Below are 27,508 nucleotides of genomic sequence, written 5' to 3' on the forward strand. Positions count from 1 at the left end.
AAGAGACGTCTTTATTTCTGAATGATTGAAATTCCTAATACCTGAGATTTGTAACTGCAGAAATAACCCAATTATGTGATAGAAATTTGGGGTCATGTGGAGGGGTTTGTAGAAGTGCTTTTTTAGAATCCTGTTTTTTATGAAACATTGATCTGCTGATCTCTGGTTCAGACATTGAGATGTTATAACAAAGTTAGTCAGTTGAATGGTGAAGCATTAAATCTAGAACTGGCACAGATGAATTAATTTATTAATTAGGAACATGCTTGTTTTATCTGCAGAACTGGACAGAAGAATCTCCTAACAGTCAAAGATTTCAGCAATTGAGTCTCCAGAGTCCCTGTCACAAGAAGTTATTCAACCCCTAAATGTAAACACTATCCAAGCACTCCCGGCTCGTAGCCAGTGGTGGAAAACTCGGCAAGTAGAATAGTCTTCTGACGCTTTTCCCACTCTTAGAAGAAATCTTCTACAGTCCATAACTACTTTGTGTTTGCTCTTGTATTTTTGTACTGATGTTTGTTTTAATAGACTTTTATAGAAAATGACAAATCCGCTCTCAATAATGTAAAAATATCCTGGAATGAAGCAGTGTAATGTCCGTTGTTGTTGTTCCTTGGACAACAATTCATTCAACAATTGATTTTGTAGCCTTAATATGTCAAGATATGTAAGCATAGACAGGAATATTTCCAATGTAATGTCTGCTATTTCACAAAATCAAAGCACAAATCTCTGTAAACTGGCAACAGTTGGCTGAGTGCATCCATTTTTCTGTATCATGTGTGCCTTTGCCTATGTATAATACTTGGCACTGACTACATCCATTGCCATCTTCTGACAGATGGTGTTTTCAAGCTTGCTGGCAGCAAGCATCAAGCCTAGGACTTGCAAGGGCCAATATTGTAATTTATGTCTGCTATATGCAGAGTTCGGTGTTTACAATGTCTGCATTACACATACATACTCCTAAGTCCACCAATCTGACATAACAATAATTGGCTTCAGATATTAAAGCGGTATTCCCATCTTAAAAAGTAGAGACATGTCATCACTCGATTGGTGGGGTCCAATGTTTGGATCTCCTCTGCTGATCTCAGCCCGAGTCACTTCTGATGAGATGGAGACTATTCTTGTGAATAATGCCTGCACTGTATAGTAAGATGGTGTGGATTGGTTTTTATATCATTGTTTATTCAATTTTTACAGTATGATTGTTCCATACAAACTTTCAACAGGTTGAGTTCCCAAAACCATACATAAGACAATAAATTTCATGCTATTAAAGTATTAAATTTGTACAAAAATACTTTACAGTTTAATACTTGTTTGTTACAAATAAAAATACATATTTAATTGAGTTATGATAAATGATTTTCGTTTCTTCCATTTTACTATATTAGCACTTCATATTTTGACTGGCAGTGTTTTAAAACCGTATGTTTGCACAGGATAGAGTAAGACATCCGTATATCCGTACTGAAAAGACTGTAGTGCGAAGATTCAATCACACGAGACTGAGGCTTCCTGGATCCTCTCCTGCTCAGCAGATGCCATTGCTAAGTATCGCAAACCGAGCTGCTGGTGAGTATCCAATCAAAATAGGAACCGCGTTATTGCTTCCAGGGATAGACAACTGGCACAGCTCTTTAACACATGTACAATTCTAAAACAACAGTGAGGATGGCAGGGGAAACCTTATTTATACTATACAAACACCAGAGCTGGGGTTAATGGTCTTCATTTTAGATGACTTGGACACCAATCAAAAAGGTCAAAGAGTGAAAATATGTAACATGACCACAGGCGCCAAGAAATTCTCAAAAATAATTATGTCTGAATATTTAATTTTGATTTTAAGTAGCAGCCCAAAAAAGTAATGAAGATCTTACTGCAAGAATTGGGTAGAGGGTTAACTAAAGCATACACAGTACAGGGGGCACTTGTACCAGCGGTCTGTGTAAAGAAGGAGAATCGGACACACCACTGTCAGGTCAAACAAGGAAGAAATTGTCGAAAACTTGCTTAAAAAATCCCGCTTAAAATCTTAGCAGCTGTAAGTTATATGCACAGGCTCATTCAGTGTGAGGGTCTTATAATGGATGAGTTCCTCTCTAGTCCATAGACATTGCACATCACAAAAGCCCCATATTTGTTCAAGGTTAAGCTTGGAATGGCACAATTAGTTAGAAGAGTCTCATCATAGTAGTATGTATACGAATCAGGTACTCCGACATAGGCACGTGGAGTACCCTTCTTTTACCTAGTGTCTCCGATCCCCTGTGCTTAACAGTAAAGCCCCACTGTGAGCTCTGCGTCCTACACATCACAGATCAGTCGTATGACAGGGATTTAGCACCAGTTTATCTATTTTTTTGCTACCAATTCAGTGGACTAAAACTATTTTTTGCTATAATGTACTTGTTGAGTCTCTTATATCCATAGCTGCTAGCCGTCCACTAGTAGGCTGAGGGAAATGGTCAGTGTGATCAGTCCATTCTTCTGCAGGGAGACTTGAGCCATCTGGGACATCCTTCTTAGAAGCAATGGGATTCCGACTTATCACCAAATCTAGTTTGTTACCAGATTCTGCTATTAAGGGAACAACCAAGCAGCAGTCAAAGTCTCTGGTGCGGATGTGATTTACCTGAGATGAAAGGAAAAAGGATATACTGTTATATTACATCCAACAAATGAGAAGACCTCCGCCTAAGCTTCCCCAGAGCAGTTTTTGCAGACATCAAGAGCAGGGAAAACTACAGAAATGTGCTCCAGCACCATTCTATTTCAAATTCCGATCAAAAATCCACAGCAAGTATATGATACATTGTTTGACTTGTTTTGGACACAATGTCCCTAGTTGTAACATAGCTTGGTATATATATTGTTCTACTTGGAACATAGTGAAATATGGAGCAATTGAAGATTATCTACACTCAAAGGCATTATGGAATAATAGTACAGCTAGCACCACTGTGATGAAGTTCTTTGATGACCCCTATTCATATTTGTTTTTTGTTCTGTCATTTATTCCTATTCTCCTTGTGGGTAAGATGCTTGCACATATATAACGCAACAGTCATCTGAGTGCAGGAGAGCGTTAATATGAAAATATATATAATTTTGTATTGGAAAAATGCCATCTTTTGATAAATGGGGTTGGCTCACCATAACTTATCCCATCCACAGGAAAGGTGATAAGTATCTCACCAATAGGACTTCCACCAATCCTGAGAACAGGGCTCTAGAGCAGGGTTCCCCAACTCAAGGCTCACCAACAGATCATGTTTTCAGGATTTCCTTAGTATTGCTCAGGTGATAATTGCATCACCTGTGCAATACAAAGGAAATCCTGAAAACATGATCTGTTGGTGGGCCTTAAGGACTGGAGTCGGGGAACCCTGGTATTTGGTGAAACAATGGGGAATATGTGTTGTCTTTGCCAGACCCACAGTCAGTGATTAGAGTGGTGGTGAGCATATGTAACCATTGCTTCATTCAAATGGGAATTGTGAGCACCCTGTTCTCTAAATCATCACGGTCCCAGGGATCAGTCACACAGTATAGATATGTGGTGGGCCATCCTCTTTAAATAACTATGACTAAACTATTTGAAATTGGCTTCTGTTGAGATTTAAACAAGATTTTTATGCAACACCACCTGAAGAAGGAGCCTGTCCTGCTCAGAAACGTGCTGTGAATGTACATTTCAATAACCAACTTTGTTCCCCATCGACAGAGCAAGAGTGCTGTATACAACAACCGGTATTGTCTAACATGTATCGTCTACATGGAAATACATAGCTCAACCCACTAGAGTCTGACAGTAGCATCAAGGAAGCCGACCACAACGAAAACTACTGCATGACTATACAGGCTGCTATGCAGTCCACATTATGTGCTGATGTGCAAAGGCTTACATAAACTCATTTGAAGCTAAAAAATACCTGCAGTAGTCGATCAAATGGCTTAAGTCCCCCTATATCTCCAGGTCCTTTAGGTCGAATGTTCTTCACATACACTCCTTTTTCCAGCAGACCATCAGCTACACTAAACCCAAAGTCATCTCTATCCGAGTCCTTAAATAAAGAGAACTGGGGAAGAGATGGAAAAAGTCAGTTTGATCACATGAAACCAATCAAAGCTATTGTAACGCTGTTGTGAGGCAAGTATCGAATTCCAGTAATTACTTGCTCATTAGTAGATCAAGCATCCCAAAGAGGCTATGTCTAGGGCTAATTCATTGCTGTACTAGACAGTGCCATACATGCTACAGTGATTTATTCTGAGCTCAACTCCCTAGATCAGATTGATAGAGACTGGATCCCTCCTGATCACACATTACTCCCTAGATAGGCCATAGATACAGATTCTTTTAGACAAGTTAAAAAGAAGTTAATAGTATGGAACAAGTTCCTTTTACTTAGACTATATTCACACATTGCACCACCTTCCAGCTATCTTAATAATGGAAAATCAGTTTTCAGTGAAAATATATTTTACCCAAGAATTGAGAATCAAAGCTCCGTCCAAGAGGAGAACGATATCTCTAATGCAATATATTATCACGTTTCTTATTTTCATGTGTACTATTGATCTCTGAAATAAACAGTAGCCATCGTTTTATTCGAAGAGATAATTACAATGACGAGCAGCCTGTCCTGTTTCGGCAGGAGCACAGAACACACTGGGACATGTTCCTGACCTTGTGTAACTCCACAGGAGTTGGCGACATAATTTCTTTCATCTCTTGCTTCATTTTTCTCATTGACACAGATTTTCTCCCCACATCAGATGGTAACGTGTTGCTGCGGGTATTCTGGCTGTAATGTGATCTGACAGAGCTCTTTTCTTGAAAACTTGCTTGCCGACTCAACTGGCCCCGAGGCTGAGAGTTTTCGTGATTCAGACTCAGTGTGCTACCGGACATGATGGTTGCCTTTAGCATAAACAGAAACAAGAGTTCTCATAACTGTCTGTCTTCTCCTCTCTGGTCATAGTTCCAGGGGTGGCGGTATGGAAACTAGAGCTGAGGACATGTGTTGATAATATTAATCTTTATTTTTATTTATATGTGGGAGGAAACCGGAGAACCCGGAGGAAACCCACACAAACACGGGGAGAACATACAAACTCCTTGCAGATGTTGTCCTTGGTGGGATTCGAACCCAGGACCCCAGTGCTGCAAGGCTGCAGCGCTAACCACTGAGCCACCGGGCTGCCCATGTGTTGATATTGACCGGTCAAAAGAATGTAGTAAAGGGTGTCTACTTTACAGTTTAGAGAAGATTACCCTGGGCAATACATAGAATAAAGATCTTTGCAGCATAGGTTGTGTGTGTAAGGACTTCATGTATTTCTTACTCATGTTGCCTGTGTAATAAAGGGCTAAGTAGAGCAAGTCCTATGTATATTGTAGCTTCTGCATCATTAGGAGTCAATGATTACACTGAGGGGTCCTGTCTTCAGTATCATGTACATCGCACTGAGAACCTTAGCCTGCCAATACATCTAGAACTAAATCCTACGTCTTTCAGAAGGAGCAGTAAAGCATGCGTCTATGGAAATCCATTATTTACTAGATCCAGCAGCTTCAGATGGACAAATGTCCTTTCCATAACTCCTGGGACATGTATAAATGGGGTCGTGTGAAAATTTCTATAGTCATGGTCCATAGTCTACAGTTTTCTTTTCATACAGTAGCAAGATTCATTAAAAATGTGGGACCATGAATAATGGTTAATTCTGTATTTCACACTAAATACATGTGAGCTGTGTCTATTTAAAGCACTGATTAATTTCTAATCCCTCTAAACTTTATTCCACTTTATACATGTCCCTTTGAAAAAAAGATGCAGTAGAGTTAAGAAGATCCCAGAATCAGTCTGGAGGCAGGAGCAAAGGACACAACTTTCTTACATGCCATCAGCCAGCACACACAGCAGCCTCTTGGAAACGGGCACATATTGGTGATGCAATGTGTAAAAAAACAAACAAAAAAAACAACATATATACACTCCTGAGCAATGGCTTCATCATTATAGGCTTTTTATTATAGGACTGTTCAAATAGTATACTACATAATTGGTGCTTAGTTTGAGTGGAGAAGTAAAATTACGCACAAGATAAAATTAGGCTTCAAGTATTAGGGTGTGTGCACACGTGCATTCTGCTGCGGATCTGCAGCAGTTTCTGCTGCGTTGTACAGTACCATATAAGTCTATGTAAAATGAAAACCACAGTGCACACGTTGCGGATTTTTCAGCGCGGATTTGCTGCGGTTTCAAAACTGCAGTATGTCAATTCTTTGTGTGGATTCTGCAGCGGTTTAGCACCTGCTCCATGACAGGTGTCAAACCGCAGGGGAAACCCGCAGGCTAAACCGCAGATTTAGACAAATCCACGTGGAAAATCCTGCAGCAGAATCCGCAACCTGTGCACACACCCTTAAACAGACAGTGAATTTAAAAGGATTACATTGGCTTGCAAAAGCACTCACCACCTTAGCTTTTACCTATTTCGTTACATTACAACCTGTGTTTAAAAGCTTTTGTAATCTGATTTGTGTGTGAAGTATCAGGACTAAATAGTCTAAGTTAGTGAAGTGAGAAAAATGTAGGCATAATTTAAATTTGTAGGATCAAATAACTAAAAATTAGCATGTGCATATATAGTCACTCCTTTTGCTATGAAGCCCCTAAAAATTTCTGGTGCAAGCAATTACCTTCATAAGTCACATGCTTAATGAAAGGAAGTCCACAAGTGATGAGCGAGCGTGCTTGAGTGCTAATAGAGTATCTTCGGTTTGCTCTAATAATATGTTAGAGTCACCGTGGCTGCATGTCTCGCGACTATTAACAGCTGCTAACCCTGAATGAGCTGCAGAGTTCCCAAGCAGACACTAGTGTGTCTGTCCATATGACATTAAGCAGCACACTCCATAGAGGTGGCCTTTATGAAAGAGTGGGCAAAAAAAGCCTTTACTTACACACAAAAATTGGAGGGCTCGTTTTGAGTTTGCCAAAAGACGTGGGAAACTCCACAGATATACAGAGGCAGATGCTGTGGTCAGATAAACTGAACTTTTTGCACACCAAGGTAAATGATGTATCTGGCGCCAAACCAACACAGTTCATTACTCCAAAAACACCATCCCCACAGTGAAACATGATGGCAACTTCATGCTGTAGGAATGTGTTTTGGCAACAGGAACAAGGACAATGGTGCAAAATACAGGGATATTCTTGAGCAAAACCTGTTTCAGTGTGTCACTGATTTGAGACTGGGATGAAGGTTCACCTTCCAACAAGACAATGACCCAAAGCATACTGCTAAAGCAACACTCGAGTGGTTTAAGGGGAAACGGTTAAATGTTTTGGAGTGGCTTAGTCAAAGCCCAGACCTTAATGCAATTGAGAATCTGTGGTCAGAGTTGAAGATTGCTGTTCATCAGAGGAAACCATCTAACTTGAAGGAGCTGGAGCAGTTTTGTCTTAAGGAATGGGCAAAAATCTCAGTGGCAAGATGTTGAAAGCTTAGAGACTTATCCAAAGAGATTTTCAGCTGTAATTGCATAAAAGGAGGCTGTACAAAGTATAGAGGAATGAATAGTTATGCACACTGAAGTGTTCAGTTATTTTGTCCTATTTGTAGTTGCTTCACAAGAAAAAGAAAACCAAATGTTCACTGTTGTAGGCATGTCTTTTACATGAAGAGATACTAACCCTAAAAAAACAAACAAACAGTGAGATTACAGGTTGTGAGGTAGCAAAACAAGAAGATTGCCAAGAAAGGTGAATAATTTCACAAGACATTATTTCCAACACTCAACCATCATTCCATGGTAGGCAAAAAGTTGCTGAGGGGTGGGGTCAGTGATGATACGGCAAATGAGGTCTCTGAAATACCCAGCTGGAATGGAGCGATGACTGTCCATTTGCACCTCCCCTCCAATCATTGTCTATGGGACTGCTGGCAATGCTGAATTTCTGTGGATAGGCGATTACTTGAAATTGTAGGGTGAATTCTCAAGCCACAGGTTTTTTTGCAGATGTTTCTGCAACTAAAAATTGGGACAGTTTTCAGATGAATGGGACAGTTGGGTTACTCCTGTCCTGTACAAGATATGCAACAAAACGTTTATAGAGTCAGTTAAATCGGCCATACGTATAATTATTCGACAACTACCTTAACCTCTTCACCCCCAAGGGTGGTTTGCACGTTCATGACTGGGCCAATTTTTACAATTCTGACCACTGTACCTTTATGAGGTCACAACTCTGGAACGCTTCCATGGATCCCGGTGATTCTGACATTGTTTTCTCGTGACATATTGTACTTCATGTTAGTGGTAAAATTTCATTCAAATAACTTGCGTTTATTTGTGAGAAAAACGGAAATTTGGCGAAAATTTTGAAAATTTCGCAATTTTCCAACTTTGAATTTTTATGCCCTTAAATCACAGAGATACGGCACACAAAAAACTTGATAACTAACATTTCCCACATGTTTACTATACATCAGCACAATTTTGGAACCAAAACTTTTTTTTGTTAGGAAGTTATAAGGGTTAAAAGTTGCCAAGCGATTTCTCATTTTTACAACACCATTTTATTTTTAGGACCACATCACATTTGAAGCCACTTTGAGGGGTCTATATGATAGAAAATACCCAAAAGTGACACCATTCTAAAAACTGCACCCCTTAAGGTGCTCAAAACCACATTCAAGAAGTTTATTAACCCTTTAGGTGCGTCACAGGAATTTTTTTGAATATTTAAAAAAAAATGAACATCTAACTTTTTTTCATAAAAAAAATAATTCAGGTTCAATTTTTTTATTTTACCAAGGGTAACAGGAGAAATTGGACTGCAAAAGTTATTGTGCAATTTGTCCTGAGTACGCAGATACCTGATATGTGGGGGGGAACGACTGTTTCGGCGCATGGCAGAGCTCAGAATGGAAGGAGCGCCGTTTGACTTTTTCAATGCAAAATTGGCTGGAATTCAGATTGGACGCCATGTCACGTTTGGAGAGTCCCTGATGTACCTAAACAGTGGAAACCCCCTACAAGTGACCCCATTTTGGAAACTAGACCCCCCAAGGAACCTATCTAGATATGTGGTGAGAACTTTGAACCCACAAGGGCTTTACAAAAGTTTATAACGTACAGCGGTACAATTAAAAAATATTTTTTCCACAAAAATGATCTTTTCACCCCAATTTTTATTTTCCCAAGGGTAACAGGACCCTAAAAGTTATTGTGCAATTTGTCCTGAGTACGCTGATACCCCACATGTGGGGGTAAACCACTATTTGGGCGCATGGCAGAGCTCGGAAGGGAAGCAGCGCCATTTGACGTTTTTGGCTGGAATTGAGATCGGACACCATGTCGCGTTTGGAAAACCCCTGATGTACCAAAACAGTGGAAACCCCCCACAAATGACACCATTTTGGAAACTAGACCCCCTAAGGAACTTATCTAGATGTGTGGTGAGAACTTTGAACCCCCATGGGCTTCACAGAAGTTTATAACATAAGGCCATACAATTAAAAAATCATATTTTTTCCACAAAAATGATCTTTTCACCCTCAATTCTTATTTTTCCAAGGGTAACAGGACCCTAAAAGTTATTGTGCAATTTGTCCTGAGTACGCTGATACCCCACATGTGGGGGTAAACCACTATTTGGGCGCATGGCAGAGCTCGGAAGGGAAGCAGCGCCATTTGACGTTTTTGGCTGGAATTGAGATCGGACACCATGTCGCGTTTGGAAAACCCCTGATGTACCAAAACAGTGGAAACCCCCCACAAATGACACCATTTTGGAAACTAGACCCCCTAAGGAACTTATCTAGATGTGTGGTGAGCACTTTGACCCCCCAGTGCTTCACAGAAGTTTATAACGCCCGGGCGTGAAAATAAAAAATTCATATTTTTTCCACAAACATGATCTTTTAGTCACCATTTTTTTATTTTCCCAAGGGTACCAGGAGAAATTGGACCCCAAAAGTGGTTGTCCAATTTGTCCTGAGTATGCTGATACCCCATATGTGGGAGAAAACTACTGTATGGGCACACGTCGGGGCTCGGAAGGGAAGTAGTGACGTTTTGGAATGCAGACTTTGATGGAATGGTCTGCGGGTGTCATGTGCGTTTGGAGAGCCCCTAATGTACCTAAACAGTGGAAACCCCCCACAAATGACACCATTTTGTAAACTAGACCCCCCACGGAACTTATCTAGATGTGTGGTGAGCACTTTGAACCCCCAAGTGCTTCACAGAAGTTTATAACACTCGGACGTGAAAATAAAAAAATCATTTTTTTCCACAAAAATGATATTTTTGCCCCCAATTTTTTATTTTCCTAAGGGTAACAGGAGAAATTGGACCCCAAAAATTGTTTTGCAATTTGTCCTGAGTAGGCTGATACCCTACATGTGGGGGTAAAACACTGTTTGGGCGCATGGCAGAGCTTGGAAGGGAAGGAGAACCATTTGACTTTTTCAACTCAGAATTGGCTGGAATTGAGATCAGACGCCATGTTGCATTTGGAGAGCCCCTGATGTGCCCAAACAGTGGAAACCCCCAATTCTAACTCCAACCTGAACCCCAACATGCTCCTAGCCCTAACCCTAGCCCTAACCCTACCCTAGCCCTAACCCTACCCCAACACACCCCTAGCCCTAACCCTAGCCCTAATGGAAAAATGGAAATAAATACATTTTTTTTTATTTTATTATTTTTCCCTAACTAAGGGGGTGATAACGGGGGGTTTGATTTACTATTTATGGCGGTTTTTATTTTTGGCAGCTGTCGCACGCTAAAAGACGCTTTTTATTGTAAAAATAGTTTTTGCATCACCATATTGAGAGCTATAATTTTTCCGTATTTTAACCCACCGGGTCATGTGAGGTCTTATTTTTTGCGGGACGAGTTGACGTTTTTATTGGTACCATTTTCGGGCACGTGAAATTTTTTGATCGCTTTTTATTCCGATTTTTGGGACGCAGAATGAAGAAAAACCAGCGTTTCATGAATTTCTTTTGGGGGGGTGCGTTTACACCGTTCCGCGTGCGGTAAAATTGATAAAGCGGTTTTATTCTTCGGGTCAGTACGGTTACAGCGATACCTCATTTAGGTCGTTTTTTATGTTTTTGTCGGTTTTATGCAATGAAAACTATTTTATATAAAAAATAATTATTTTTGCATCGCTTTATTCTGCGAGCTATAACTTTTATTTTTTCGCTGATGATGCTGTGTGGCGGCTCGTTTTTTGCGGGACAAGATGACGTTTTCAGCGGTACCATGGATATTTATATGCGTCTTTTTGATCGCGCGTTATTACACTTTTTGTTTGGCGGTATGATAATAAATCATTTTTTGCTTCGTTTTTTATTTTTATTTTTTAAGGGGTTCGCTAAAGGGGTTAACTAATGGGAGAGTTTTATAGGGCGGGTCGTTACGGACGCGGCGATACCTAATATGTGTACTTTTATTGTTTGTTTTTTTTTTATTATTTCCAAAAAATGGATTTATTGGGGGAATATTTTTTTTTTTTCTTCTAATTTATTTGGCTATTTTTTTTTTATTATTTTTACACTTTTATTTTTTTTTTTTACTTTATTAAATAGTCCCAGGTGGGACATCACTGTCCTGTGATCTGACACAGGCACTGCAGAAGGCTTCCTCATGCCTGCGCTTTGCAGGCACTGAGGAAGCCAGCTTCCTCAGGCCCCCGAAGGCCCCCGTCGCCATCTTGGATTCGGGGGCCTGGAGGAAAGGAGCCCCCCGCAGCAGCGCTGCACATTGCGCTGCCGTGGGGGGCTCAGGGAAGCACGGAGGGAGCCCCCTCCCTGCCGATGCTTCCCTTTAACTCCCGGTACACCGCGATCATGTTTGATCGCGGTGTGCAAGGGGCTAACGTGTCGGGGGCGGTCCGTGACCGCCCCTGACACATTGTGCCGGGTGTCAGCTGTGATAATCAGCTGACACCCGGCCGTGATCAGCGGCGCTCACCACAATGCCACAGCTGCATTCTAGCAGTAATGGACGGTCTTCTAAGCAAGGAGAGCAGCACATACAAGTTCTCCACTTTGGGGCGCTGAAGCGATGTTCTGAAGCTGCCCAGCAAAAGGACACACCCATGCCTCCAAAACTGCTTCATGTAACAGTACCAGTGTGCACAGTTTATGCTAGGAGCACAACAATGCCGCTAATCCTAACTGTCAGTCAGGTGCACACTGATGCGGTCCTACAGATCAATTGTGAGAGCAACCTTATAACTAAACGCTGGGGCAATGGGGTGCATTTATTGAACAGTTTATCTAACCTTGTGACACTTATAAGGTAGCATCCTGGGTGCCAGTATTTGTGCACATGCTTATATGGTCAACAGAAAATAAATGTTTTAAGGCACATAGGACAGTTTTTGATGCAAAAAATACCGTTGTGAATTGTACATCATAACCATATACTGTGGATGTAAAATGTCTAAAATGCCAAGAAGAAGAATTTCAGAACTTTTTCCACCATTAAAGTCACCCATGTTCTGTACAAATCTTTTGAGAAACAGACAAATCATTTTGAGGAGCAAAAATAAAATAAGGTGGTTGCATAAGAGTGAACGCCCTCTTGTAAATGGGGATGTGGTTGTGTTCAGAATTAGCAAATCACATTTAAACTCATGTTAAATAGTAATCAGTACACAGCTGCCATCATTTACAGTGATTCCTATTATCCCAATATAAAATTTAGCAACATTAAAGGAGCTGCAGGAATTTCTGGCAAGTATTGGTTGTGTACTGCAAACGAGAACAAGCTCCCATATTCTTCATTTGTCTGCATGTGAGAAAGGCTGGCAAGATGGAAGCGATTTCTTACAAAGAAAAACATCAAAGCCCCTGCTATGTTTGGCTAAAACCTACGTCAAGTCTGCAAAAAGCATGAGGGAATATGTTATGGTTTGATGACATCAAGGTTGAACTTTCTGGACTTAATTCCAAAAGGTATGTTTGGCACAAAGCCAACACTGTGCACCACCAAAAGAGAACCATAAATACGGTGAAGCATGGTAGAGGCAGCATTATGCTTTGGGCCTGTTTTTTTTGGCATCTGGGACTTTAGTCAAGGTGGAAGAAATTTTGATCAGTTCCAAATATCAGATAATTTTGCAATGAAACCTTCAGGACACTGCTAAAGAGGAATCTCACCTTTCAGCACAACAATGTGTCTAAGCCTATCTCAACAAAGAATGGCCCACCTGAAGAAGATCGAAGTTCTGGTATGGACCAGTCAGAGCCCAGACCTGAATCCAACTGAAAATCTGTGGGTGACCTGAAGGGGGCTGTACACAGGAGAGGCCCTCGTAATCTTAAGGATTTTGAGCACTACAGCAAGGAAAAGTGGGAAATGGTTACCAATTCTAAATGTGTCATGCTGATCGACTCCAACCCAAAAAGACAATGTTGTCATAAATGTAACCCTTTTGCAAAATGCGCCATACTATTAATATGCATGTCGTGTCTCCCCCTTTGATGTGGACTCCGGCGGTGAGCCCACATCTTTCCCGACACATGTTAGCTGTTTTGAACAGCTCACATGTGCTGGAACAGCCACGGGTGAAATTACGATCCACCCGCGGCTATTAATCCATTGAATGCTGCTGTCAAACTATGACAGTGGCATTTAATGTGTGCTTCCAGCCATCGGGCCGGAAATCTGCCCATCGGTGATCCCGTCACGTGATCGCGGTCACCAATGGGTTGGCATGACAACCAGAGGTCTCCTGCAGACCTCTATGGTTGTCAATGCTGGATTGCTATGAGCGCCGCCCGGTGGTCGTGGCAAGTGAGGTATTCTGCTACATACAGGTGATCTGATCATCGCCTGTATGTAGCAGAGCCGATCGGGTTATGGCAGCTGCTAGTCTCCCATGGAGACTATTGAATCGTGCCAAAAGTGGGGAAAAAAATGTTTTTAAAAAATATTTTAAAAAATTAAAAAATATAAAAGTTTAAATCACCCCCCTTTGCCCCATTAAAAATAAAACAATAAAAAAGTCAAACATACACATATTTGGTATTGCCGCGTTCAGAATCGCCCAATCAATAAAAAAAAAAAAGGATTAACCTGATCGCTAAACGGCGCAGCGAGAAAATAGTCAAGACACCACAATTATTTTTTTTTGTTCGCCGCGACATTGCATTAAAATACAATAACGGGCGAGCAAAAGATCGTATCTGCACCAAAATGGTATCAATAAAAATGTCAGCTCGGCACACAAAAAAATAATCCCTTTCCCAACATGAGATCACGAAAAATTGAGATGCTACTGGTCTCAGAAAATGGCACAATTTGTTTTTTCTTTAACAAATTTTGTATTTTTTTTCACCACTTAAGTAAAAAAAAAACCTAGACATGTTTGGTGTCTATGAACTTGCAATGACCTGGAGAATCATATTAGCAGGTCAGTTTTAGCATTTGGTGAACATGGTAAAAAAAAAAATTCCAAAACAACCTTGAGGAATTGCACTTTTTTTTTTTTTTGCAATTTCACCGCACCTGGAATTTTTTTCCCATTTTTGAGTACACTATATGGTAAAACCAATGGTGTCGTTCAAAAGTACAACTTGTCCTGCAAAAATAAAGCCCTAACATGACCATATTGACGGAAAAAAAAAAATTATGGGTCTGGGAAGAGGGGGAGCGAAAAACAGAAACGTAAAAATGAAAATGGGCTGCGGCGCGAAGGGGATTAACCCCTTCCTGCCATCCGACGTACTATCCCATCCATGGGACCTGGGCCCCTATGCCCATGGACGGGATAGTACGTCTCAGCGATCAGCGGCGCCCACGTGGTGAGCGCCGCTGATCGCGGCCGGGTGTCAGCTGATTATCACAGCTGACACCCGGCACAATGTGTCAGGGGCGGTCACGGACCGCCCCCGACACGTTAACCCCTTGCACACCGCGATCAAACATGATCGCGGTGTACCGGGAGTTAAAGGGAAGCATCGACAGGGAGGGGGCTCCCTCCGTGCTTCCCTGAGCCCCCCCCACGGCAGCGCAATGTGCAGCGCTGCTGCGGGGGGCTCTTTCCCTACAGGCCCCCGGATCCAAGATGGCGACGGGGGCCTGCAGGAAGCTGGCTTCCTCAGTGCCTGCAAAGCGCAGGCATGAGGAAGCCTTCGGCACTGCCTGTGACAGATCACTGATCTGTCACAGTGATCTGTGATGTGACAGATCAGCGATCTGTCACAGGACAGTGATGTCTCACCTGGGACTATGTAATAAAGTAAAAAAAAAATTAAAAAAAAGTGTAAAAATAATTTAAAAAAAATCGCCAAATAAATTAGTAAAAAAAAAAAATATTCCCCAATAAATTCATTTTTTGAAAATAAAAAAAAAAACAATAAAAGTACACATATTAGGTATCGCCGCGTCCGTAACGACCCTCCCTATAAAACTTTCCCATTAGTTAACCCCTTTAGCGAACCCCTTAAAAAATAAAAATAAAAAACGAAGCAAAAAATGATTTATTATCATACCGCCAAACAAAAAGTGTAATAACGTGCGATCAAAAAGACGCATATAAATATCCATGTTACCGCTGAAAACGTCATCTTGTTCCGCAAAAAACGAGCCGCCACACAGCATCATCAGCGAAAAAATAAAAAAGTTATAGCTCGCAGAATAAAGCGATGCAAAAATAATTATTTTTTATATAAAATAGTTTTCATTGCATAAAACCGACAAAACATAAAAAAACGACCTAAATGAGGTATCGCTGTAACCGTACTGACCCGAAGAATAAAACCGCTTTATCAATTTTACCGCATGTGGAACGGTGTAAATACACTCCCCCAAAAGAAATTCATGAAACGCTGGTTTTTGTTCATTCTGCGTCCCAAAAATCGGAATAAAAAGCGATCAAAAAATGTCACGTGCCCGAAAATGGTAACGATAAAAACGTCAACTCGTCCAGCAAAAAATAAGACCTCACATGACTCGGTGGGTCAAAATACAGAAAAATTATAGCTCTCAATATGTGGTGATGCAAAAACTATTTTTACAATAAAAAGCGTCTTTTAGCGTGCGACAGCTACCAAACATAAAAACCGCCATAAATAGTAAATCAAACCCCCCGTTATCACCCCCTTAGTTAGGGAAAAATACTAAAATAAAAAAAAATGTATTTATTTCCATTAGGGCTAGGGTTAGGGGTGAGATTAGGGTTAGGGGTGTGTTGGGGTTCGGGTTGGAGTTAGAATTGGGGGTTTCCACTGTTTGGGCACATCAGGGGCTCTCCAAATGCAACATTGCGTCTGATCTCAATTCCAGCCAATTCTGAGTTGAAAAAGTCATATGGTGCTCCTTCCCTTCCAAGCTCTGCCATGCGTCCAAACAGTGTTTTACCCCTACATGTAGGGTATCAGCCTACTCAGGACAAATTGTAAAACAATTTTTGGGGTCCAATTTTTCCTGTTACCCTTAGGAAAATAAAAAATTGGGGGCAAAAATATCATTTTTGTGGAAAAAAATGATTTTATTTTCACGTCCGAGCGTTATAAACTTCTGTGAAGCACTTGGGGGTTCAAAGTGCTCACCACACATCTAGATAAGTTCCGTGGGGGGGTCTAGTGTCCAAAATGGGGTCACTTGTGGGGAGTTTCAATAGTTTAGGTACATCAGGGGCTCTCCAAACGCACATGACACCCACAGACCATTCCATCAAAGTCTGCATTCCAAAACGTCACTGCTTCCCTTCCGAGCCCCGACGTGTGTCCATACAGTAGTTTTCTCCCACATATGGGGTGTCAGAGTACTCATGACAAATTGGACAACAACTTTTGGGGTCCAATTTCTACTGTTACCCTTGGGAAAATAAAAAAAATGGTGACTAAAAGATCATGTTTGTGGAAAAAATACGAATTTTTTATTTTCACGCCCGGGCGTTATAAACTTCTGTGAAGCACTGGGGGGTTCAAAGTGCTCACCACACATCTAGATAAGTTCCTTGGGGGGTCTAGTTTACAAAATGGTGTCATTTGTGGGGGGTTTCCACTGTTTAGGTACATCAGGGGTTTTCCAATCGCAACATGGTGTCCGATCTCAATTCCAGCCAAAAACGTCAAATGGCGCTGCTTCCCTTCCGAGCTCTGCCATGCGCCCAAATAGTGGTTTACCCCCACATGTGGGGTATCAGCGTACTCAGGACAAATTGCACAATAACTTTTAGGGTGCTGTTACCCTTGGAAAAATAAGAATTGAGGGTGAAAAGATCATTTTTGTGGAAAAAATATGATTTTTTAATTGTACGGCTTTATGTTATAAACTTCTGTGAAGCCCTTGGGGGTTCAAAGTTCTCACCACACATCTAGATAAGTTCCTTAGGGGGTCTAGTTTCCAAAATGGTGTCATTTGTGGGGGGTTTCCACTGTTTAGGTAAATCAGGGGTTTTCCAATCGCGACATGGTGTCCGATCTCAATTCCCGCCAAAAACGTCAAATGGCGCTGCTTTCCTTCCGAGCTCTGCCATGCGCCCAAATAGTGGTTTACCCCACATGTGGGGTATCAGCGTACTCAGGACAAATTGCACAATAACTTTTAGGGTCCTGTTACCCTTGGGAAAATAAAAATTGGGGTGAAAAGATCATTTTTGTGGAAAAAATATGATTTTTTAATTGTACCGCTGTACGTTATAAACTTCTGTAAATCCCTTGTGGGTTCAAAGTTCTCACCACATATCTAGATAAGTTCCTTGGGGGGGTCTAGTTTCCAAAATGGGGTCACTTGTAGGGGGTTTCCACTGTTTAGGTACATCAGGGACTCTCCAAACGTGACATGGCGTCCGATCTGAATTCCAGCCAATTTTGCATTGAAAAAGTCAAACGGCGCTCCTTCCATTCTGAGCTCTGCCATGCGCCGAAACAGTCGTTCCCCCCCACAAATCAGGTATCAGCGTACTCAGGACAAATTGCACAATAACTTTTGCAGTCCAATTTCTCCTGTTACCCTTGGTAAAATAAAAAAAAATGAACCTGAAGTATTTTTTTTGTGAAAAAAAGTTAGATGTTCATTTCTTTTTAAATATTCAAAAAAATTCCTGTGACGCACCTAATGGGTTAATAAACTTCTTGAATGTGGTTTTGAGCACCTTAAGGGGTGCAGTTTTTAGAATGGTGTCACTTTTGGGTATTTTCTATCATATAGACCCCTCAAAGTGGCTTCAAATGTGATGTGGTCCTAAAAATAAAATGGTGTTGTAAAAATGAGAAATCGCTGGTCAAATTTTAACCCTTATAACTTCCTAACAAAAAAAAATTTTGGTTCCAAAATTGTGCTGATGTAAAGTAAACATGTGGGAAATGTTAGTTATCAAGTTTTTTGTGTGCTGTATCTCTGTGATTTAAGGGCATAAAAATTCAAAGTTGGAAAATTGCGAAATTTTCAAAATTTTTGCCAAATTTCCATTTTTTTCACAAATAAACGCAAGTTATTTGAATGAAATTTTACCACTAACATGAAGTACAATATGTCACGAGAAAACAATGTCAGAATCACCGGGATCCATGGAAGCGTTCCAGAGTTATGACCTCATAAAGGTACAGTGGTCAGAATTGTAAAAATTGGCCCGGTCATGAACGTGCAAAAAACCCTTGGGGGTGAAGGGGTTAAAGGATGCGTCAACAAATTATCATTTAAAGGTGAGCATTTTTTTTTAAACCACATTATTTTAGTTATTTTTATTTTTTCCACCTGAAAAGATTTCAGTTTATTTTTCCAAGTGGATTGTACAGATTATGGGTGACATTAAAGGTGGTAAATATTCTAAAATGATTCTTCTAGATATGATCTTTTTACCTGGCATTTTAACATGTGTGGACTTTTTATCACCAAGGTATCCTGGAGTTAAAGCTGGATCTGGGTAATCCAATAGATGTCCTCTTTAAAGGGGGCTTCACACATAGCGATATCGCTAGCAATATCGCTAAAGCGTCACAGATTTTGTGAGGCAGCAGCAATATTGCTAGCGATATTGCTACATATGACACTTACCTCCGACGGGCTCCCTCGCTGGCTATCGCTGATCGCGTGAGAACGTCCTGGGCCGTTTCTCGTCGGCAGCTTCCTGCTGGCGCCGACGAGCGACGCGTGGATGCGGGCGGAGGACGACATCATCGCCGCATCTGACAGGTAAGTAACGACCGCTGCTTCGTCGCTGCTGAGATCTGTCTGTGTGGAAGCTCACTAGCGACCATTTAGCGATGCACCAGCGATCCTGACTGGGTCATATTGTGGTCGGGATCGCTGTTGCATCGCTAAATGTAACGGGGTCCTAATTTGCCACCACTTCACCACTAGATTAGATTATTTAGGGAATAAAACTTGCCCCATATTTATAGTATTTTTGTCCCATATTTATAAATGTGATTGACTACATTTACTAACTACACACAGTCAATATAGATGCACGTCAGTTTGGTTTCTTAAATGAGGGTATGCCGTGACAAGCTATGTATCTACATGCTGAAATTCACTTGCACACTCTGCACTCCAGCCATGACAAGCAAAAGGCTCGATCAACACACAGTAAGCAACACGCAGGAAATGTATACCAAAAGAATCATGTTCCTAGAACATTTGTGACTGTCTGCTTTCTCCTGTGAAAATAATAAAAGGATGTTATCTCAATTATTCAACCGTTCTCTTGATTTTATTCACTAGGGTTCTTGTTTTACCTCCAGCTCTCGGAGAATTCCTGACTGTCCGCAGGTTTCTAAGTCTTCCAGTGCTTGAGACCAGAAGTTCTCTTCTTGATCGACTTCTGGATTGCCAATAAATCTAGAAAAATAATATTTTTTTATAGAATATGCAAAATGCCATATACGAACGTATGTTAGGAATTTGCTAAAAAAAAGTTTGCATTGTTGAGGTCTTACTGCATTGTGAGCACAATTAGGTAATTTGTAATTTTTTAGGTGAATTTTATTACAGTGCTAATCCAAAGAGTTAATAAACCTAAATAAGTTAAAAAATGAGGTTTTGTCTTTCTTAGGAGAATATCTCAGTGTGCACAATGATTGGGAAGCCATAAGTGTGCAGTTATTTGGCAACTAAATAAAAGTTGCAAATGTTCCTATCTCAATTGTTCTTTTTTCATTTGTTAAAATGAGAATAATAACCAAACAACTCAAAATTTATAAAATACATTTCTCACCTTTAAAAAAAATGTCAGTGACAAATATAGACACCCTTCTTTTCAATATCAGCCATAAGTATAATATTCAGGATTGAGAGTCCTCAGTAGTTGATACCTTTTAATGGCTAACTGAAAAGATGGTAACACATTGCAAGCTTTCGAGACTACTCAGGTCTCTTCATCAGGCTAGACTAGTACAAAATCTGAAGTCACATATTTATGCACAATACAGCCTAGAAAAAATGCAATAGATAAGACAAGTGACGTGAAGCAGAACTATCAATATGGGAGAGGGAGAAACATAAATATAAACATTGGACCAGTTCATAGATAAGGAGTCCGGATGTTTTATGGTCCATAAAACATCCGGACTCCTTATCTATAAACTGGTCCAATGTTTATATTTATGTTTCTCCCTCTCCCATATTGATAGTTCTGCTTCACGTCACTTGTCTTATCTATTGCATTTTTTCTAGGCTGTATTGTGCATAAATATGTGACTTCAGATTTTGTATTAGTCTAGCCTGATGAAGAGACCTGAGTAGTCTCGAAAGCTTGCAATGTGTTACCATCTTTTCAGTTAGCCATTAAAAGGTATCAACTACTGAGGACTCTCAATCCTGAATATTTTTCTATCCACTGGCTAACACGGTACAAAGATATACATCTTTCCTGAGCCATAAGTATGTCATCCATGGAGTCTGTCCATTCTTAATCTGTTGATCAACTTTTTGGGCAGCATCAACAATAGCCTCTCAGATACTTCAGAGAAGTGTACTGCTTTCCTTCACCATAAATTTTTCTTTAAGGGCCTACAAGTTGTCAATAGTGTTTAGGTCAGGTGAAGAAGTGAGCCATGTCATTTGTTCCTTCACCTGCACTGGATAGCCAAGCTGTGGAGACTTCAATATATGTGATGAAGCATTGATCTACGTTGTTTTCTTAAAAGATTCAGACTTTTTCTTGTACCACTGCTTGAAGAAAGTGTCTTATAAAAACTGGCAGTAGGTTCGGGAGCTGATTTTGTGTCCAACTAGTTCCTCTTTAATAATACTGGCCCATAGCAGTACCCCAACCACAGCTTGCTTGTGTCTGACCCAATGTAGAGGTAAGTACCCATTACTGATTCAGCCAGGGGCCTATTCATCTGGTCCATCAAGAGTCACTCTCATCAATCCTTAAAACCTTGGAAAAACCTGTCTTAAGATATTTCTTGAAACATACTAGATGTTTCAATTTATGTGTCTTATTCAGCAATGGTCAGTTTCAGCCTCCCTTACCTTGGCTGAAATGGCTCAGAGGCATGGCCTTGGTAAGAAAGGAAATTTGGCACTTATCCAACTGGTGGATTTTTTGAAATGTGTGGCATCAGTCAGTACTCTTAATGGTGGGCTTCCTGACATACAAGGAAAAACCAGGTAGCAGTTGAGATAATAATGGCAGAAGAGCAATGTCACATTTGACATCCTCTACTCCATGTTTAAAGTACACCGACACCAGGAGCACGGCTGTATCACTGCCTGTGATAGGTTCACACACGCGTACAAAAAATCACCCTAGTTTCATCCAGAAAAAAACCCCAAAGTTTTCATTTCAATTATCATCTGCATGTCGTCTGTTTTTATATCTCAACAGTTATATAAATTTACAAGAATAAATACAATTTCCTATGTTAAGAATTGCAATGTGTTCATAAAAATCTTGTGCTTTAGGGATCTGATTTTTTTCGTTGACTTGAATGGGTAAGTTACATCCAACATACAGATAGAAAGATAGTGCACATTTTTTCAGATACAAACCGCCTGTGAAAAATTGCATATCTGACCAACACAATGAAATAATCATGTTTTTTCATGAACAGCACTCGGACTGATCATAAAGGGTTGGCCTGAGAATGGATTACAGAATCCATTTTGAGAAACAAGATGGACCGCCAGATAACCGAGTTATTAGGCTGCATGCTGCCCACAGAACAGGTGTCATTTTTATGAACTAGTCAATAATTTCTTGCTTTCTGGAGGCAGAAAGAAAGAGACGACACACTTAGATAGGATATGTTCAAAGTGAACAAGATTTCTGAAATCTCATGCACATCTCAGCGTTTTGGCAGCATTTTTCACCTATTGTAATGAAAGGGAAAAAGCAATTAAAAAAAAGCACGCAAAAACGCATTTTTTAATGCTTAGAATTGAGAGTCCTCAGTGGTTGATACCTTTTAATGGCTAACTGAAAAGATGGTAACACATTGCAAGCTTTCGAGACTACTCAGGTCTCTTCATCAGACATGGACTAATAAAAAATCAGAAGAGTCACATATTTATACACAACACAGCACAGAAAGAAATAATGCAATAGATAAGACAAGTGACGTGAAGCAGAACTATTATTATGAGGGATAAACTGTGTTGGCCATAAATATTGGAACTGTTCATAGATAAGGAGTTTGAGAGTTTTATTGACCTCTGACTGGGGTCTGGTTCATGAGCAAATTCCTTAGTTGATGTAGAAAGACATAAATCCATGAGGCACATTCATTCCTGCACCGAGTATATCAAAGGTCATCATAAGTTTATACTCTCAGACTCTCCTGTCTCTCTGAGATTTGAAGTTACCTTTTAATACAAGTAATTTCATGTCCATGGTACGGTGATTAGGGATACAAAAATGTTTGGCAATGCTGCGCTTTTCCTGCCAAGAGACATGTTTTTGATGCATAAATGTAACAAATACTAAGAAATACCAAATGTGGGCACATAGTCTCAGACACTGTTGGTTAGATTTACAGCTTTTGCTATATAATGTCTTCCATGCTGCTGCTGCTCATCCTGGACTTCCTCTTCATGTTCAGTCTGTCTGAAGGCAGGGACATTGATGCTGATTGGGCGATGGTGCCACTTGCCACAACACCGAACCACAGCCTCAGGGAGAGCAAATGCGGACGTCATGGGAACGGCGCCAGTCCGGGAGGTAAGTATTGGCTATATTATTTTATCAAAGCAGAACATTTAGTTAAGAAGGGGTTGTCCTAATAGTGGACAACCATTTAAAGAAGCAATCCCATCACAATCCTCTTAATAAATTGCAGTCATCATATTACATATCACTGTGTAATTACAATGACTCATTTTGCCTTTCTACCCATTTAATTAGTCTCTTTTCTCTGCTCTATGTAGAAGCAGGAATTCTCTTTTCCCTGCAGAAATCATTCCCCTCTTCAATTCCTTACCCAGGTCCCTCTTCACCCTGTCAGGGACTTTTGCAGTATCTTAAGACTCAGAGAAAATGTATCTCCTATTTCTATATAGAGCTTAGAAGGATTCAGCTGGTCAGTTTTTAATCATGTGACCTAATGGAAAAGAGAAGAATTATCTGGGCAGAAGGGCAAATGAGCAATTGTAAATACACTGTGCTATATAATATGATTAATGCAAAATTTAAGAGGATAAAAATATTGATAGGAGGAGGAATGCTTCTTTAAAGGGAATCTGTCACCCCCCGGGACGTATATGACCTATTAATATGGGCATACAGATAATAGAGATGTTACACTAGTCCTACCTGTATGCCTAATATTAACAGTCTTGTGAGAAATGTTATTTCTTTCTTCATGTTAGGGTACGTCTCCGCGCTGCGTACTGACAACCCCGCTCCGCCCAAAGCGCCGCCCCCTGTTGTACATGCGGTGATTCTGGATGTGTTCATTGAACACATGCGGAATCACAGCATTGTATCCATAGATTGGGTTATTTATCCCCTCCACTATGCTGTAACATCTGGACGCTGCAGCTGTACAAAGCGTCCAATCCGCAGCAAATACTGAAGCATAACGCCACGTGGAAACATACCCTTAATGATTCATTCCAGGCCCCAGGGCGTGCGGTGCCTGGAAGAAATCCCTGCCTCCGGTCTTCATTGAAATACTAATCCTCTCCCATCAGCATCAGTTATGGCCCCGGAATCCCACCCCTGTGCCCTGCACTCCCTTAGAAATACATATTTCATCCTCCCTTCTGTGGACGCTGCATTCAGGGATCTTCTGCGCAGGCGCCGACGACTTCCGCTCCAGTGATCTCTGGTGTGCACGCTGATAACGCTCCCCACTTCCTCCCTGCATAGTCATCACCATGTAAACATGGTTCCTAGCAATGATTGTGCAGGGAGGAAGTGGGGAGAGCATATTATTGGTACGCACACTGGAGGTTACAGTGACTCTCCTGCACAGAAGATCCCTGAATGCAGTGCTCACAGTAGGGAGGATGAGGTATGTAATTCTGAGGGAGTGCAGGCTTCTGGGGGAATAACTGATGTACATGGGAGGAGGGTAAGTATTAGGGCCGGGATCACACTACCGTGTGTGATGCGAGAAACTTGCATGAGTCTCTCACATCAACCCCCGGCATTCAGGACCGGAGCTGCGGCTGCATGTATTTCTATGCAGCCGCAGCTCCGGTCCTGAGTGCTGACGGTAGCGCCGGGTTTTGATGCGAGAGACTCGTGCGAGTTTCTCGCATCACACACGGTAGTGTGATCCCGGGCTTACAATGATGACAGGAGGCAAGGATTTCTTCCAGACACCGCACGACCCGGAGCCTGGAAGAAATCATTAACAAAGACAGAATATAACATTTCTCAGCAACAAGACCATTAATATGAAGTATACAGGTAGGACTAGTGTAACATTTCTATTACCTGTATGTCCATATCAATAGGTCATATACGTCCTGAGGGTGACAGATTCCCTTTAAGCGGCCAGTGTATTCTACACTGTGTTCCAAATTATTATGCAAATTGGATTTAAGTGTCATAAAGATGTTATTTTTTGTTTTTCAAATAAACTCATAGATGGTATTGTGTATCAGGGCTCTTTGGATCACTGAAATCAATCTCAAAAGCCTGTGATAATTAGTTTACCAGGTGAGCTCAATTAAAGGAAAACTACTTAAGAATGATGTTCCACATTATTAAGCAGGGCACAGGTTTCAAGGAATTTAGGAAATAAAAAGGATCTCTCTGCTGCTGAAAAGCATAAAATAGTGCAATGCCTTGGTCAAGAGATGAAAACATTAGATATTTCCCAAAAATTTAAACGTGATCATCGTACTGTTAAGAGATTTGTGGTTGATTCTGAGCACAGACATGTTTGTGCTGATAAAGGCAGAATGAGGAAGGTTTCTGCCAGGCAAGTTCATTGGATTAAGAGAGTGGTTGCTAAAAAGCCATTACAAACCAGCAAACAGATATTTAAAGCTGCTGGTGCCTCTGGAGTCCCTCGAGCCTCAAGATGTAGGATCCTTCAAAGGCTTGCTGTGGTGCATAAACCTACTATTTGGCCACCCCTAAACAGTGTTCACAAGCAGAAATGGTTGCAGTGGGCCCAGACATACATGAAGACTAATTTTCAAACAGTCTTGTTTACTGATGAGGGTCGAGCAACCCTGGATGGAGTAGTGGATGGTTGGTGGATGGCCACTATGTCCCAACAAGGCTGCGACGTCAGCAAGGAGGTGGAGGAGTCATGTTTTGTGCCGGATTCATGGGGAAACAGCTGGTAGGGCTCTTTAAGGTTCCTGAAGGTGTGAAAATGACCTCTGCAAAGTATATAGAGTTTCTGACTGACAGCTGTCTTCCATGGTATAAAAAGCAGAAACGTGCCTTCAGGAGCAAAATCATCTTCATGCATGACAATGCACCATCTCATGCTGCAAAGAATACCTCTGAGTCATTGACTGCTATAGGCATAAAAGGAGATAAACTCATGGTGTGGCCACCATCTTCCCCTGACCTCAACCCTATAGAGAACCTTTGGAGTATCATCAAGCAAAAGATCTATGAGGGTGGGAGGCAGTTCACATCAAAACAGCAACTCTGGGAGGCTATTCTGACTTCATGCAAAGAAATACAAGCAGAAACTCTCCAAAAACTCACAATTTCAATGGATGCAAGAATTGTGAAAGTGACATCACAGAAGGGTTCCTATGTTAACATGTAACTTGGCCTGTTAAGCTATTTAACTCCAAAATATCCTTTTTGTTTAGTGAATGTGACCTCCTAATGTCCTAATGCTACAAATTCCACAAATGAGCATTTTCAGTTCTTTAAAACATATCAAATGTTTAGAAATTCTACTGTGCCTAATAATTTGGAACAGTGCAATTTGAGTTTTTATTCATTTTGGAGATTATACTGTTATTATTGGGAGGTTTCTTCAATAAAATTTGATGTATACTCTAACGGGTGATGACTTTTATTAGACTGACTGTCATTTGTACTGACTATTTAGGAAAATCAGAGAAAAATATCATTTGCATAATAATTTGGCACACAGTGTAGTAAAACAGATGTATGGAAATCAGACTACAGGCTGCTGTAGAGGGCAGTCTACTGTCTGAATTAGATCTAGACTATCACGAAACTGCATATTGTGTACTGATAGGGAAGTTGTTGAGGACTAGAATTTGTTCAGCTGCACTGTTTTCCTGGTATGTTCCTAATGTTAGCACCATAAGGAATGGCTAGTATGCCTTTATGCCACAGATCAAGGATAAACCGACTCTTTAAAGTTTTTATTCATCAGTTAAAAATGTGAAGCAAAAAGCAACAGAATTTACCTTCACAAAACTGCAAATAGTTTAACAATACTCAGCTAAAAAGATGCTGTAAATTGCAAATTTGACTTTATTTAGGTGGTAATAAATTCTGCTGGCAAGGAAGCCATGCAGCTGGCAGAGTCCTGCAATGCAGATTGCCTCCGCTGCACAGAAAGGTTCTGCGCTTTCCCTGACATTGCACTAAAGGTGATTAACACGTAGTGGGCACCGATATCGGCCATGTAACACACTTAAGGGTGCAATTTCTTCTTTTTGTGAATAAAACTGTACAGCAGAATTATTTTAAACCAAGGTAAATGGACACTAATATCACGGGGTATTAAAAAAAGAGAACCAGGTTAGAGGCCAGGTATTACTGTTAGGCCACATTCACACGTTCAGTATTTTACCTCAGTATCTGTAAGCCAAAACCAGGAGTGGGTGATAAATACAGAAGAGGTGACGTCTTTCTAATATACCTTTCCTCTGATTGTTCCACTCCTGGTTTTGGCTTACAGATACTGAGGTAAAATACTGACCAAATACTGATAGTGTGAATGTGGCCTTATTTTATTCCCACTGCTTCCTAGTATTTTCATTTAAATCCATCATACGGTTCCAAAGATGTGCACCTTTTTATTTATTGCCAATTTATATGGTCTTTACCAAGGGAGTATTGCGTTAAGCTGCTCTGCATAATTACCCTGCAAGTCACGT

At 40.7% G+C, this 27,508-nt stretch overlaps 2 protein-coding genes across 18 annotated transcripts in view; one reads left to right on the forward strand and one right to left on the reverse strand.

Moving 5' to 3' along the window:
- Nucleotides 1-1,360, forward strand: part of HELB (DNA helicase B) — a 76,644-nt gene extending 75,284 nt beyond the window's left edge. For both annotated transcript variants that reach the window (XM_073555479.1, XM_073555480.1), the window contains one exon: nucleotides 282-1,360. In XM_073555479.1, coding sequence (XP_073411580.1) covers nucleotides 282-368 — 87 coding nt within the window. In that variant the 3' untranslated portion in view covers nucleotides 369-1,360. The remainder of the gene's footprint in view (nucleotides 1-281) is intronic.
- Nucleotides 1,174-27,508, reverse strand: part of GRIP1 (glutamate receptor interacting protein 1) — a 919,857-nt gene continuing 893,522 nt past the window's right edge. For 10 of the 16 annotated variants that reach the window (XM_073555470.1, XM_073555465.1, XM_073555472.1 and 7 more), the window contains 5 exons: nucleotides 19,744-19,846; nucleotides 19,621-19,665; nucleotides 4,706-4,939; nucleotides 3,948-4,094; nucleotides 1,174-2,647 (listed from right to left, as the gene is read on the reverse strand). In XM_073555470.1, the coding sequence (XP_073411571.1) occupies nucleotides 2,411-2,647; nucleotides 3,948-4,094; nucleotides 4,706-4,939; nucleotides 19,621-19,665; nucleotides 19,744-19,846 (766 nt within the window). In that variant the 3' untranslated portion in view covers nucleotides 1,174-2,410. Of the gene's footprint in view, nucleotides 2,648-3,947; nucleotides 4,095-4,705; nucleotides 4,940-6,031; nucleotides 8,063-19,620; nucleotides 19,666-19,743; nucleotides 19,847-27,508 lie in introns of those variants that run through there. The other 6 variants (XM_073555476.1, XM_073555475.1, XM_073555477.1 and 3 more) reach the window with 2 other exon arrangements.

The sequence above is a fragment of the Dendrobates tinctorius genome, unplaced genomic scaffold (genome assembly GCF_039654945.1).
Source record: "Dendrobates tinctorius isolate UK_male_01 unplaced genomic scaffold, ASM3965494v1 ptg000224l, whole genome shotgun sequence".
NCBI classification, from domain to species: Eukaryota; Metazoa; Chordata; class Amphibia; order Anura; family Dendrobatidae; genus Dendrobates; species Dendrobates tinctorius.